Here is a 15,098-nt window from a genome sequence, read left to right on the forward strand (position 1 = left end):
GAGGTCACAGAGTCCTAAGTGTTCCTTCTTCTCCCTCACTGGGGGGAAATGTTTCCTTTTTTAGTGTGAGCAGCCTTTGGAAGCACAGCTTTATGATGCTTGGCATTTAGGAAACTACCGTTCCGTGCAGGGAAAGGGGTACTAGATCACTGCACCTCGGCTTTTCACTTTCCCTCCTCACTCTGAGTCACAGTTAATTTCCAAAGCTTTCACTTTGTGTTGGTGACCTGGATCGGGATCTCTTCCTTTTGGAGAGCTTGGCTATAACAATTCAGGTCAGTGTTTAGCCTTTTTCTTTTGCTTTCTGCAATAATGAGCAGGTCTCATCACTGAGGGACACTTAATGGTATGCCTGTCCATGTGACTGACAGAACCACACTTAGCTCTCAGGGAGAGCATTCTAAAGTATTGTGGACTGCAGTGAATATCTGAGAAACAGACAGAACAACAGATGCTTGTTCTTTTTTTTTTTTTTTTTAAAGCTTTATGAACTCAGAATCTAACTAAATATTTGAAATAATTTTCAGAGAACTAAATTTATGCCATTGATTTAAGAATAAGTTATAGGGCACAAAATATTTGGATCGTGAAATCATACTTACCAGCGTATTTAATGACATGACAGCTCAGAGGAGAAAAAAATTAGAATATATAAAACAAAATCTCTTTTATTTAAAATATAAAATTATTTATATAATATTTAATCAATTTCTTCAATTAATCAATGGCCAAGTATTTAGCCATCTACAATATTTTTTTAAAGGAATTAATTTTTTTAAGAGGTCATCCTGGAAAGCTCTTGAGCTTGAAAATAAAGCCTTTCAACAAAAGAAGCAAACATACTTTGGAATGTTGGTAGCAAAACTAGGGAGGCAGCCCAAAATAGACTTATTGTTGTTAAATCTCAGGGACTACCTTCCAAGTCACATGTGAAATCTCATCGACTGTGCTCATGTTAGGTGTCAGTGTATCTGGTGTGTGAATGATGGATATAACACTGATAACTATCTTGAACTCAGGTGTCTTTGGCTCAGGTCTTGCCATTTATGCTCAAAGATCAGGGTCTTAACTATGAACTACGGCATCATGATGAATGTGAACTAAAAACTTTCAGTTAAGTCACTGACCATAGTTTCAAAAGAGAAAACAGGTAAAAACGCTTCTAATGTTTACCCTGTCACTTTTAAATAGCTTGCAATGTAACGAATTTCCTTATGCCTGTTCATACTTGATTGGATTCAGCTGACTTCTCCCCAACTCTTTGCTGGCTCCCATTCTCTGCCTTCATTTCAGCAAAAACTTCTCACTGCTATGAATCCTCCTTGTACATATTTATATCACGTTTGCTCTACTATACATACTATATTATATATACCCTACTAAAATTAGTGCCCAACCCTATATCCAATCATGCCTCTTTCAGCTTTCTGCTCTCCAAAGTTATCATTTAGTACAAAAAGGAAATAACATTTAGACACCTTAACTCATAAAAATGGTGAAGACTCAGATCTTCCTTTTCTTCCCCATTAACTAGAATTAAAACCCTTGATTATTCAAGAGGCAATCATAAAAAATTCTGACAGAAACAGGCAAATTGTCTCGGGAATTTAGGATTGAAGCAAGGAAATCACCAGTCTCTGGGGTTCTTTTCAACACTCTCCTATTTCAGACTATGCATCAAGGCAGCCTTAGCCTAAAGCAGACAACAGGTACATATAACTGAAGAAGGATGACAGCAAATGAGAAGCATCCTACTCCTTCTGGAAAAACGCTCAGGATCAGAGAGCTGGGAGAAGCCTCATCCTGAACACTAACTATTTGCAAGAATGGTAATTTCGCATTTTGCCTGTGGCATCATCAATAGCCTACAAAGAGACTGATGCACTCCTCACTGACAGTGGCAGGCTAGTGCAGCTATACTGGTGACAACAATAAAGGATGGCCCATCCCCTCCTACAGCTGTCAGTCTGCAAGGGCAGAGAAGGACAGTGAGGTGCAACACTTCCATTTCACAGATCTAGTTTCCCACATCCCTGCTACAGGACGCCTGTGACCCACAGAGGTACTCTGTGTGACCTCGTTCACAAGTCACACCAGGAGCTCAATGTACCAGAAGCTCTCAAGATAGAAGTAAGGACACTTCCATGGGAACAGCTAAAAAAAAATTGCAATTATAAATAAACAACCAAAAAGAGGCCAAAACTTACATGTGAGGTTGAAACAAGGGCACCACTAAAACGAAGATTTTACTTCAAACATCCAGGTTTTTTTTTAAAGTGTATAGAAATGTCCAAGGTAAGTTTAAATGTAACTCCACATACCAAGAACAAGAAAAACCACAGCTGGATGAGAAAAGGACAACTGATAGTAATTTTAAAAATATTTGAATCGCCACAGAGTGACTTGAAAGCAGTTATAATGAAGTGACCAAGGAATGGGCAGATATTTGCATGGCAAGCATATTTACATGCTGAACTATTAGGGAATTCAAGTCCTCAAAACTCATACTGAAAAAGTAGCATGTAGAAAAATTTAAAGAAAAATATAACAAATTACAATCTTATAGTCACATAGGTTAAAATAGTGGAATTAAAGGTATATTTATATAACTTATTCACCAAATTCAACAACATGGAAAACATGAACCATTTTTTTTTCTATGACCACTTAAGAGAATTGGGCCAAGTCCTATAAAGCCACAAATCATCAAAACTAAAATAAAATGAAGTACATGACCTGAATCATTCCATCATGCTTAATGGAACCAAATGTTTAATTAAAATCCCAGTTAGAATGACATCCAGGCCAGGTTATGTTCCTGGAGAACTTATCAAACACTTAAAAAGAGGAACTGAAAGACATGCTGTGCAAGCTCTTACAGAAAGGAGAAAAGGTTCAGATCACCAATGTTGGTTATCACCTTGACATACCTGTGAAGAGAAGAGGGCATCTCAACTGAAGAACTGTCTCAATTAGTGTGGCTGGTGAGCGTGCCTGCAAGGCAGTTTTTATTGCTAATTAATGGGGGAAGATCACTGTGGGTGGTGCCACATGTGGGCATGTGCCTGTGTTATATAAGAAAAGTAGCTGACCAGGAAACTCTGAGCAACTGGCCAGCAGTGTTTCTCTCTGCCCTGACTTCTCTAGATAAGGGACTGTAACCTGAAACAAACTCTTTCCTTAGGAAGTTGCCTTTAGTCATGGGATTGATCCTAGTTAACAGAAAGTAAACTACAACAGGTGGGTTGGGTTGTCAACTGAAATTTGGTAGTGCACCGCTTGCCTTGCATGGGCAAAGTCTGGGTCCACGCCTTGAACTGCAAAGGAAAACGTAAAACAAAACTCAACACACCATAAGTGTTTATTTTGTGTGTCCAGTATTACCCAGATTAAAGTGTACAAAAATCCTGGGTGTGGGGTCAGACAACTGTAATTGCAGCAACTCAAAGAGGCAGATGCAGGGAATCTCTGAGTTCAAGGCCAGCCTGGTCTACAAAGCAAGTCCAGAACAGCCAAAACAACACAGAGGAAGCTTATCTCAAACAAGCAAGCAAACAAACAAACAAACAAATGAACAATCCCCCCAAACAAAAAAAAGTGTACATAAAATGAAATTATGAACCAATATAACTCATAAACATCTTTAATAAAACATCAGCACATTAAAAAAGAAGTACAAATGAAGAATGGTACACTATGATCAAGTTAAGCTTAGCCAAAGAAAAGTTTCAATATTTCAAAATCGGTCAGTATAAACATGCTATATCAACAGTTTAAATAAGAAACAAAATTGCATAAGTCGAGAACGGTATAGGTACAAATCATGTGGAATCTGCAAAAGTTTATGTAGCTTACACATAACTTTGATCAAATAATACAAAATAAACACAAAAAAACCACAATTGCTTTTCTTTATGTTAAAAGTGAATAATAACCACTGCATGTCCTGCATGCCAGTTCCCAGGCTTGAGCTCTATTGGCAATCCCAGAGGCAGCAGTCATCAGAGATTACCAGGTGAGAACCCTCCCCAAACCCAACAGCACTTGGCCCTCTGTGTGCCAGTTCCCAGGTCACAACTCTGCAAACCAAGAGGCAACAGTGAGATTGGAGAGCCTCTTCCACAACCCAGCAGGAGTGTGGTTTGCACCATGCTCTCCCAGCTGGAGACACCAGGCCCTAGCTCTACTTGAAATTCCAGGTGCTGGAAACCTTCAGGATCCTCCAAGCCTGCCAACATCTGGTACAACCCAGATGGTTAAAGGCCAGGGTTAAGAACACGCTCAATGAAACGCTGGGCAATATAGCACCATTAAAACACAACTATCCTACTACATCAAGCCCTGCATGTCCAAACACACCTGAAGTGCGGGAAAACAACATTGAATCTCTTATGAAGATGACAGAGGTCTTTAAACAGGAAATAAATAAATCTCTCAAAGAAATACAGAAAAAATACAATCAAACTGGTGAAGGAAATTAATAAATCCCTTAAAGAAATACAGGAACATATAAGGAATCAGGGGAAGGAAATGAATAAAACTGTTCAAGACCTGAAAAATAAAATAGAAACAAAAAGACAACACAAATTGAGGCAATCCTGAAAATGGAAAACCTAAGAAAGAGGACAGGAACTACAGATGCAAGCATCACCAACAGACTACAAGAGATCAAAGAGAAAATCTAAGGCATAGAAGATATTGATACATCAATCAAAGAAAATGTTAAATCCAAAAAGTTTCTAACAAAAAAAACATCCAGGATATTTGAAATACTATGAAAACATCAAACTTAAGAACAGAACACCAACAGCACAGGTTCTAAGATCAACAATCAATAAATGGGACCTCATGAAACTGAATAGCTTCTGTAATCCAAAGATACTGTCACCAGAACAAAATGGCTGCCTACCGATTGGGAAAGAATCTTCACCAACCCTATATCTGACAAAAGGCTAATATCCAGAATATATAAAGAACTCAAGAAGTTAAACAGCAAAAAAAATCAAGTCATCCAACTAAAAAATGGGGTACAGAGGTAAACAGAGAATTCTCAACAGAGGAATATTGAATGGCAGAGAAACACTTAAAGAAATGTTCAACATCCTTAGCCATCAGGGAAATGCAAATCAAAACTACCCTGAGATTTCACCTTATACCCATCAGAATGGCTAAGATCAAAACTCAAGTGACAACACATGCTAGAGAGGATATGGAAAAAGGGGAACCCTCCTCCATTGCTGGTGAGAATGTAAACTTATACAACCACTTTGGAAAACAATCGGGCACTTTCTCAGACAATTAGGAATAGTGCTACCTCAAGACCCAGCTATAACACTCATAGGCATAGTATACAACAAGGACATTTGCTCAACCATGCTTGTAGCAGCCTTATTTGTAATAGCCAGAAGCTGGAAACAACCCAGATGATCCTCATTTGAGGAACAGATACAGAAATTGTGGTACATTTACCCAATGGAATATTACTCAGCAATTAAAAACAAGGAAATCATGAAATTTTCAGGCAAATGGTGGGAACTAGAAAAGATCATCCTGAGTGAGGTATCCCAGAAGCAGAAAGACTCACAGGATATATACGCATTCATAAGTAGATATTAGACATATAATATAGGATAAACATAATAAAATCTGTACAACTAAAGATGGTAATCAAGAAGAAGGACTCTGGGAAAGATGCTCAATCCTCATTCAGAAAGGCAAAGATGGACATCAGAAGAAGGAGAAAACAGGTAACAGGACAGGACCCTACCACAGAGGGCCTGTGAAAGACTCTACCCTGCAGAGTATCAAAGCAGATGCTGAGACTCATAGTCAAACTCTGGTCAGAGTGCAGGGAATCTTATGAAAGTAGGGGGAGATATAGAGACCTGGAAGGGACAGGAGCTCCACAAGGAGAGCAACAGAACTAAAAAAGCTGGACACAGGTGTGTTTTCTGAGAATGATACCTAGAACCACTGCACAGATGTAACCAATGGTGGGTCAGTGTCCAAGTGGGTTCTCTAGTAATGGGAACATAGACTGTCTCTGACATAAACTGATTGGCCTGCTCTTTGATCACCTCCCTCTCACAGGGGTGCAGCCTTACCAGGCCACAGAAGAAGCCACTCCTGATGAGACCTGATAGACTAGAATCAGATGGAAGGGGAGGAAGACCTCCCCTATTAGTGGACTGGGGGAGGGGCATGGGTGGAAAAGAGAGAGGGAGGGTGGGATTGGGAGTGGAAGAGAGAGGGAGCTACACGCAAAATACAAATGGAATAAATTGTAATTAATAAAAATAAAATATTTTAATAAGAAAGAACAAAAAAGAATAACAGAAATAGAAGGAAAAAATTTGCAGATCAAAGGCTCAGAAAATACCTTCAACAGTATCATAGAAGAAAATTTCCCATACATAAACTAAGAGATGCCTATAAATGTATAAGAAGCCCATTGAACATCAAATAGATTGGACTAAAAAAGAAATCCTCCTGCCACATAATAATCAAAACACTAACTATACCTAACAAAGAAAGAGTATCAAAAACCTCAAGGGATAATGGCCAAGTAACATATAAAAGCATACCTATTAGAATTGCACCAGACTTTGTTATAGAGATTTTAAAAACCACAAGGGCCTGGGCAGATGTCTTGCAGACCCTAAGAGACCAGAGATGCCTGCCCAAACTACTGTACCCAATAAAGCTGTCAATCGCCACAGACAGAGAAAACAAAATATTCCATGACAAAACCAAATTTAAATAAGCCTTTTCACTACCCAAGCCCTACAGAAGATACTAAAAGGAAACTCCAACACAATGAGGAAAATCACACCCAAGAGAACATAGGAAATAAGTAATTTCGCACAAGCAGAATCAAAAGAAGTGAAGCACACTACCACTTACAACATCAAAATAACAGGAATCAATAATCATTAGTCAAGTCATAATATCCCTCAACACATTGACTCAATTCCCCAATAAAAAGACACAAGGTAACAGACTGGATGTGAAAGCAGGTTTAATCTTACTGTTTCATACAAGAAACACACCTCAGCAACAAAGATAGACATTACCTCAGAATAAAGGGCTGAAAAGAAGTTTTCCAAGTAAACAGAACCAAGAAGCAAGCTGGAATAGCCATTCTAACAAGTAATAAAATAGACTTTCAACCACAACTGATCAAAGGAAATGGATATTCAAAGGATAATTCCACCAAGATGATATTTCAATTCTGAACATCCATGCCCCAAATAGAAGGGCACTGACATTTGTAAAAGAAATACTGCTAAATTTTAATTGAAACCCCACACATAATAGTGGAAGACTTTAATACACCACTATCATCAATTGACAGGACAATGCGACAGAAACGAAACAAAGAAATGATGAAACTAACTGATGTTATGAACCAAATGGACCTAACAGCTATCTATAGAACATTCCACACAAACACTAAACACAGCATCACACAGAACCTTCTCCAAAATTGACCACATACGTGGTCATAAAGCAGGCCTCAGTAGACCACAAGACAATTGAAATAAACCCTTGTATCTTACCAGACCACCATGGACCAAGGCTGGATCTCAGCAACAACAGAAACAACAGAAAGCCTACTAACTCATAGAAACTAAACAACTCCTTACTCAATTTACCTCTGGGTCAGGGAGGGAATAAAGAAAGAAATTAAAAGCTTTTTAGAATTCAATGAAAATGAAGGCACAAAACACCAAACTTTACATGACACAATGAAAGCAGTGCTAAGAGGAAAGGTCATAGCAATAAGCGATTTCATAAAGAAATTGAAGAGATCACATACTAATAACTTAAAAAGCACACGTGAAAGCTCTAGAATTCTAGAATAAAAAGAGCAAACACACCAAAGATGAGTAGGTGGCAGGAAATAATAAAACTCAGAGCTGAAATCAATAAATTATAAATAAAGAGAACAATACAAATATTCAACAAAACTTAAAGTTATTTTTTTTTGAGAAAATCAACAAGATAGACAAACCTTTAGCCAAACTAATTAAAAGGCAGAGAGACAGTATCCAAATTGACAAAATCAGAAATGAAAAGGGGGACACAGCAACAGACACTGAGGAAATCCAAAAAAAATCATTAGGTGTTACTTCAAAAGCCTATACTCCACAAAACTGGATAATCTAAATGAAATGGATAATTTTTTTTATAGATTTTATTTACCAAAGTTAACTCAAGACCAGGTTAACAATCTAAATAGCCATATAGCCCCTGAGGAAATAGAAGCATTCATTAAAAGTCTCCCAACCAAAAAGAACCCAGGGTTTCAAGTTGTCTTCATTTCAGGGATGCAGGGATGGTTAAACATCCAAAAATCCATCAGTGTAATCCACCATATAAAAAAAGTGAAAGGAAAAAAACAACAACATGATAATCTCATTATAAGCCAAAAAAGCCTTTGATAAAATCCAACATCCCTTCATATAAAAGGTTTGGAGATATCAGGGATACAAGGCCCATAACTAAACATACTAAAAGCAATATACAACAAACTGATAGCCAACCCCAAATTAAATGGAGAGAAATTTAAAGCAATTCCACTAAAGTCAGGGACAAGACAAGGTGGATAATTTTCTCCATATCTATTCAACATAGTACTTGAAATTCTAGTTAAAGTATTAAGACAAGTAAAGCAGATCAAGGGGATAGAGATTGGAAGAAAAGAAGTCAAAATATCATTATTTGCAGATGATATGATAGTATATATAAGTCACCCCCAAGTTTCCACCAGACAACTCCTATGGCTGATAAACACCTTCAGCAAAGTGTCTGCATACAAAATTAACTCAACAAGTTATTAGCCCTCCTTTATACAAGCAACAAAATGTCTGAGAAAGAAATTAGGGAAACAGCACCCTTCACAATAGCAAAAAATAATATAAAATATATTGGTGTGACTCTAACCAAGCAAGTGAAACAGTTGTGTGAAAAACTTCAGATCTCTGATACTGAAGAAGATATAAGATTAACTAGCCTGTTTCTATGCCAGTATCATGTAGTTTTCATTACTATTGCTCTGTAGAACTGCTTGAAATCAGGGATTTAGATATTGTCAGGATTGCTTGTATTGTACAGGATTGTTTTAGCTGTTCTGGGGTTTTTGAGTTTCCATACACCCAAAAGATGCTCCACCATACAACAAGGATATTTGTTCAACTATGTTTATAGCATCTTTATTTGTAATAGCCAGAGACTGTAAACAACCCAGATGTTCATCAACTGAGGAATGGATAAAGAAAATGTGGCACATTTACACAACAGAATACTACTCAGCTATGAAAAACACAACAGAATACTACTCAACTATGAACTTTGCAGGCAGAAAGATAGAAGTAGAAACGATCATCCTGACTGAGGTAACCCAGACCCAGAAAGACACACACCATGGTGTATTACTCATTCATAAATGGCTATTAAATAGACAGTACAGGATAACCATACTAGGGTTCACATTCTCAAAGAAGCTAAGTAACAATGAGGGCCCAAGGGAGGTTGCTTTAATTCCACTTAGAAGGGGAAATGGGATAAAGAGTGGAAATGTATGAAGAGGCAGTACTGGGTGCAGGAGGGTGTGCGGAAGGATCAGATGTGTAGGGAAAGGAGGGGGAGAAAGATGAGAAGGCTGGGAGAGAGAAAGAAAACCTAGAGGGGTCATCTCTGAGACAAGCTGGGTACCTAGGACAGGGTAGGCTTCTAGGAGGATGTAGGGGTGATTCTAGCTGAGACTCCTAGCAGCAGGTGTCATGGACACTGAAGTGGTCACGTCCTAGCCAGGCTGGACTTCCAGTGGAAGGAGGGGGACACCAACTCACCCAGAAATCTTCGACCCAAAATTTATCCTGTCTACAAGATGTACAGGGATAAAGATGGAGAAGAGATTGAAGGAATGGCCAGCCAATGACTGGCCTGACCTGAGACCCCACACCCCATGGGAGAGAGCCAACCCACACCCCATGGGAGAGAGTTCTGCTGTGCTTGCAGGCAGGAACCTAGCATAACTGTCCTCTGAAAGGCTCTACCCAGAAACTGATGAAAACAGACCCACAGCCAAACACTAGGCAGAGCTCTGGGAGTTTTGTGGAAGAGTTGGCAGAAAGACAGAAGGACCTGAAGGGGACAAGAACTCCACAAGAAGGAAAGCTGAGGCAACCAACATGGGCCCATGAATGAAGCACCAACCAAAGAGCAAGCATGGAGTAGACCTAGACCCCAACACATATGTAACTGATGGGCAGCTTGGTCTTCTTGTGAGTTCCCTAGTGAGTGGAGCAAGGGCTATCTCTGACATGGATTCTATTGCCTGCTTTTGGATCACTTTCCCCTGGTGGGGCTTGCTTTTCTGTCCCCAGGGGAAAAGGCTTGGTCCTGATGTGACTTGATGTGCTGGGGTTGGTTGATATGGGGATGGAGGTAGAGTTTTTCTGAAGAGAAGGGAGGTTGGGGCAGGGAGGAGAGAAGGGAGGGGCTGGGATCACAATGTAAAGTGAAAAAATAAAAACACCAATATAATAATAAAAAGAAAGGGGGTAATACAGAAATAGCATATAGAAAATATGCAGAAATGATATAAGAAAAGAATAGTGAATCTGTTCTTCAACTATTAAATTGTTATCATTCTCAAATATTTTTTAAATTTATTGGTATAGAATTTGTATATAAATAAGGTTATTTTTGATACACATATGTATGTATGTTTCTACTCTGGTATGAAGTATTAGACCTTTACAACTCATTTACAAATGCACAAATGAAGCTAGGCTCTCAACCATGCTGCTCACTGGTCATGCTTAGACAAAAGGGGAGAACCACAGCCTTAGACACAGTACATAAATTAACTAAAATTCAGATCACCTACGTGCAAAATGGGCCAATATTTACAAAGACCATGAGAAAACCTTAGGCACCTGGGACCAGCTGATTCACAAAAGGTGATTTATGATTTGGGCTCTTTAAAATAAAAACAACTGTACAAGTTCCTGTAAAGAGAACGGAAGAACAAATTACAGACTGAACCAAGGTATTTACTGGGAGTATATCCAATGAGCTAATTCATATCTTGAATCATGAATTCTCAAAAGCTGAACTAAAGAGAAATCAATCAAAATGGCCAAAACCATGATGTGGCATTTCGCTGTGTAGCACTTACAGACAACAAGTAATTACATGGAAAGATGCTTGATACATCAGCCACTAAGGAAATTCTAACTGACACAGCAACAGAATGACTAAAATAAGAAAGAAAATATCCTTGACACCAAAATGATGGTAAAAAAAATTTCTTCACAGTAAACACTTTCACATTCTTAGTTCTTAGCTCGTTCATCAGACAAAAAGCATGTAAACATAAAATTAATTTGATTATATTGAGAACGTAGGATTACTAATTATCAAAAAGACTTAAATGAGAAAACAAGCCAGACTTCTCATATAGAGACAGACTAGACAATCTAAAACCAGAATCTAAAAAAAAATGTAACCATAACTTTATTTATGCCAATTTTATAAACCTCATTTAAGAAATGCCTTGAAACTAAATAGTCTTGTAGGGCAAGTTTCTTCTCTTGAAAAACAGTATGTTTGGTAGGTACTATAAAACATGACGTTTTATGTATTTATTCTTATTTTTAAGGTAAAGTTCAAAGTACTAGTGTCAGTTGAAATATAAATTCATGAAGGCAAGCGCTGAAACCGATTTCTTTTTCTGTAGTAACACAAGAAAACTCACTCATAATTCAGATACTGAATCCAGAAACGAAGCCATCAAGTCAGTTGATGCAGGTGTAGCTATCATTTCGTGAAAATTTAGAGCCGTTTTTAACAGAACGGAGAGGAAAACACCAATCTATTAACATGAGGCTGGAACTAACTAGTCTGACAATTTTAGCCCACAGGGATCTGTTCCCTCACGGCTCTCCGAGAACCTTGGAGAGGCCCACAACTCTTAAGGTAGGCCAGTCCTTTGTTCTTCCTGTCCTTGTTTGGGAGGCTCATTTGCTGAGTACTGTCTAAAGTGCCATCCTTCCTGTATATGAAGCTGAGTCCTTTGGAAGGAAAGAGAATTCTTGTCCTACAGGTAAGAATCACCGTGCCAGAGAATCAGGGCCTAGCCCGACAGGGTTTGGAGCAGTTTTTCCTGGCTCCAGAATGACAGGGTTTCTTCCCCTGAGTAAGCATTGGAGGATGTTGCTGAGGTGCGTTGTATTTTAACTTCAGCAGGGCTGTTTCAGCAGGCCACTTCATTGTGCGCATGTGCCTATGTGCGTTTATGTTTGGGCACATACACTGTCTGGACATGTTTGAGTGCAGGTGTGCTTGCGTGTAAAGATCTGCATGTGTGTGTGTGTGTATGTGTGTGTGCGCTCGTGCAAGAGGCCAGAGGCTGACACGGAATCCTCAACCATTTACCGCGTGACTTTTTGATACAGGCTCTTTCTCTGAACCGGGAACTAGCTCATCAATTCCATTTGGCTGCCTGGCCATTGCACCCCTGTGATCGATTTATCTCCACATCCCCCGTCTGGGGTTACAGGCAGCTGCTATGGCCAAACTCTCTTGCTGTGGAGCAAACTCAGATATTCATGTTTGTCTAGTAAGCCCTTTACCAACTGACCTATCTCCCAGCCTCTAACGGATTTCGGATGCTCTTCCACACTACGTGATCCTTGTGGGAATGGTCACAACAGGAAGAGCTATTGTTCAAAGCTGATTCTGAGGGTGAAATATTTTGCACGTAGTTTTACCAGTTTTGCATCCAAATTATTCGGTAGTTAACTTTTCCCCCCTGTGGCTTTTAAAATACGACTATACTGGATTACCAACCAGCACTCCCCCAAATTCTATTCTTAGAATCCAGTAGTAGGTGGAAACTCTTTTTCTGCCGTGTAGACTGGTGCTAAAACTCCTAAGCTTCACAGCACAATGACTTTGGTATTTTAAGCCACACAGTGCGAAGGGAGTTGCTTTTATGTTTAGAGGGTGTGTTAGTGCTCAGATTAAAAGGGCCAGGTGATTGCTTTCCTGAAAACAGGAAAAGTATTTATTTCATGCATAGTCAAATCGGACCATCTTTTATCCCCCTGATACCAAGAAGAAATGTTCTTGGCCTTTTCTTTTTTTTTTTTTTCCCACAAGGGTCATTTAAATCAGTTGAGAATCCCTCCCTCCCCCCTTTTTTTTCCATTTAACTTCCAATTATAACTGGCAAGAAATTATGCCCCTATGTAAAGAGATGTGATTATATAAATACCCATTCACACATAGCATTTGACCTTGAGAGTTTATGAGGTGTCAGCATTCAGAAGGCTGAGACAGGAGGAGAGTGAGGCTGGGGCCCACCTGGACTGAGCTATGTAGTGAAACTCTTTCTATCCCCCAAAAACCGCATTAAAAAAAAAACAAAAAAACAAAAAACTGCACTTGAATTTCTCCTTACAGTCAGGATTGAGCTATGTGAAAATCAGGGTAAAATGTTGAACCGGATCAGAGAACAACCTGACCTTTGACATTGCAACATGATACTATTACCTAGAAAGTTCACGTTTTGGGTGTGCTGGATCAAGTTACAACATACACAAATACATGCATGCACACACACACACACACACACACACTCATACACACACACACACACACACACACACACATGCACACACACACCCTCGAAAAAATTCTCATGTAATGTTTGAGTGGGTTTACATTTTGTTTGTTCATAGCTCCCTTTGGCCCCATGTGGACAGTAGACGGCCAGCTGAATATAAAGTTTAAACTTCTGTGTAGCAGAGATGCAGGAAGATTCCAACATCCCATTATTGACTTGGGGATCTTAGAAATCTGAGTTCAGACCTGAGTTGTAAAAAGAGACTTGATGGAAGTGCGGAAAATGATCATGCTTACGAGTCATAAGAGACTGCTGTGATGAGACACAGAATGCAAACAGCTGGTTCCAAGCCCTCAAACCATTATTCCCAAACATTTATCAAATCTGGACAACCGCTGGGTCTTCAGGCACATACACATAAAAGCTAAGCTAAAATTCCTGAAAATTCCTAAAAACAAAACAAATTCTAACAACAACAAAAAACAGCCTAGATAGTATACAGTCCTAGAGACACGAGAATAAAACATTAAAAAAAAATATTAGTGTTTAAAATGTACGAATGAAAATTGCTCCACATATGATGAAATGGAATAAAATTTATCCTAGGTATCAAACCTAATCTACCTTTAATTTTAGGTAGTCTAGGAGTGAAGTTTATAGTTGAGAAAAAGAGTGAGATTACTTTGCTGCCTGAAAGCTACCATTCTGTGTCCAGAATTAAGAACTTATTGGAACACGCTCATGACCTTCGCTCATTCACTTTGAGCAGATGCAAAGATGTTGAGGTGCCCTTGGAAGCTTAAAATATACTACCTGGCCTTTTCACAGACAGGGTTTGCCAAGCTGCACCGGCCTGCTAGCTGCCAATCCTGGCACATAAATGCCCAGAGAATGGGGATAAACCAGTGAATGGCTGTGTCTCACCAGAACTCAATCCAACTTCAGACTGGCTCCCTTCTAGATTGGATTCTGACAGTGACTCTCTCTGCCTGGCAGAGGAAGGGATCATCTCATCTGGAGAAACATACCGCTGTGTGGAAGGAAGACCTACAGTTTTCTGATACACATTTTACACACATTCCAGAATTCAGAAAGTTACTATATCAATCTTGTGTGGCTGACTGTGATGCTCCGCTGACTTAAACAGTGGCCCCAAAAGCAATAATTCCGAACAGTCAGTTGTGATTCGTGACATTTAAAGGAAAGAAAATAAAACACAAGAAACCTTATTACCCAAAAGCACTTTTCTTGGCAAGAAAACATAAATTAAGTATCCAGAATAGTAGTGTTCAAATGGGAGCTTCTAACATTCAGCATCCAAGGAATAGATGGAATGTCTATGAATCGCAAACAGTAACTGAGCAGCCCTAAGGCAGTCTGACCATGTGGTCTCTAGATCTCATTTTTCAGTGACATATGGTTTTAGGACACTGGCATTGCGTTTGAACATCTACCCCCC

At 39.1% G+C, this 15,098-nt stretch overlaps 1 protein-coding gene across 1 annotated transcript in view; it reads right to left on the minus strand.

Annotated features, from left to right (window-relative positions):
• The window catches only part of Magi2 (membrane associated guanylate kinase, WW and PDZ domain containing 2), a 1,360,055-nt gene that overhangs the window by 454,215 nt on the left and 890,742 nt on the right, over positions 1–15,098 (minus strand). Inside the window, exon 5 of the mRNA XM_055612892.1 lies at positions 12,672–12,750. Within this exon, the coding sequence (XP_055468867.1) occupies positions 12,672–12,750 (79 nt within the window). The remainder of the gene's footprint in view (positions 1–12,671; positions 12,751–15,098) is intronic.

This window comes from Psammomys obesus, unplaced genomic scaffold, assembly GCF_907164565.1.
Source record: "Psammomys obesus unplaced genomic scaffold, mPsaObe1.curated_primary_1811, whole genome shotgun sequence".
Classification (NCBI taxonomy): domain Eukaryota; kingdom Metazoa; phylum Chordata; class Mammalia; order Rodentia; family Muridae; genus Psammomys; species Psammomys obesus.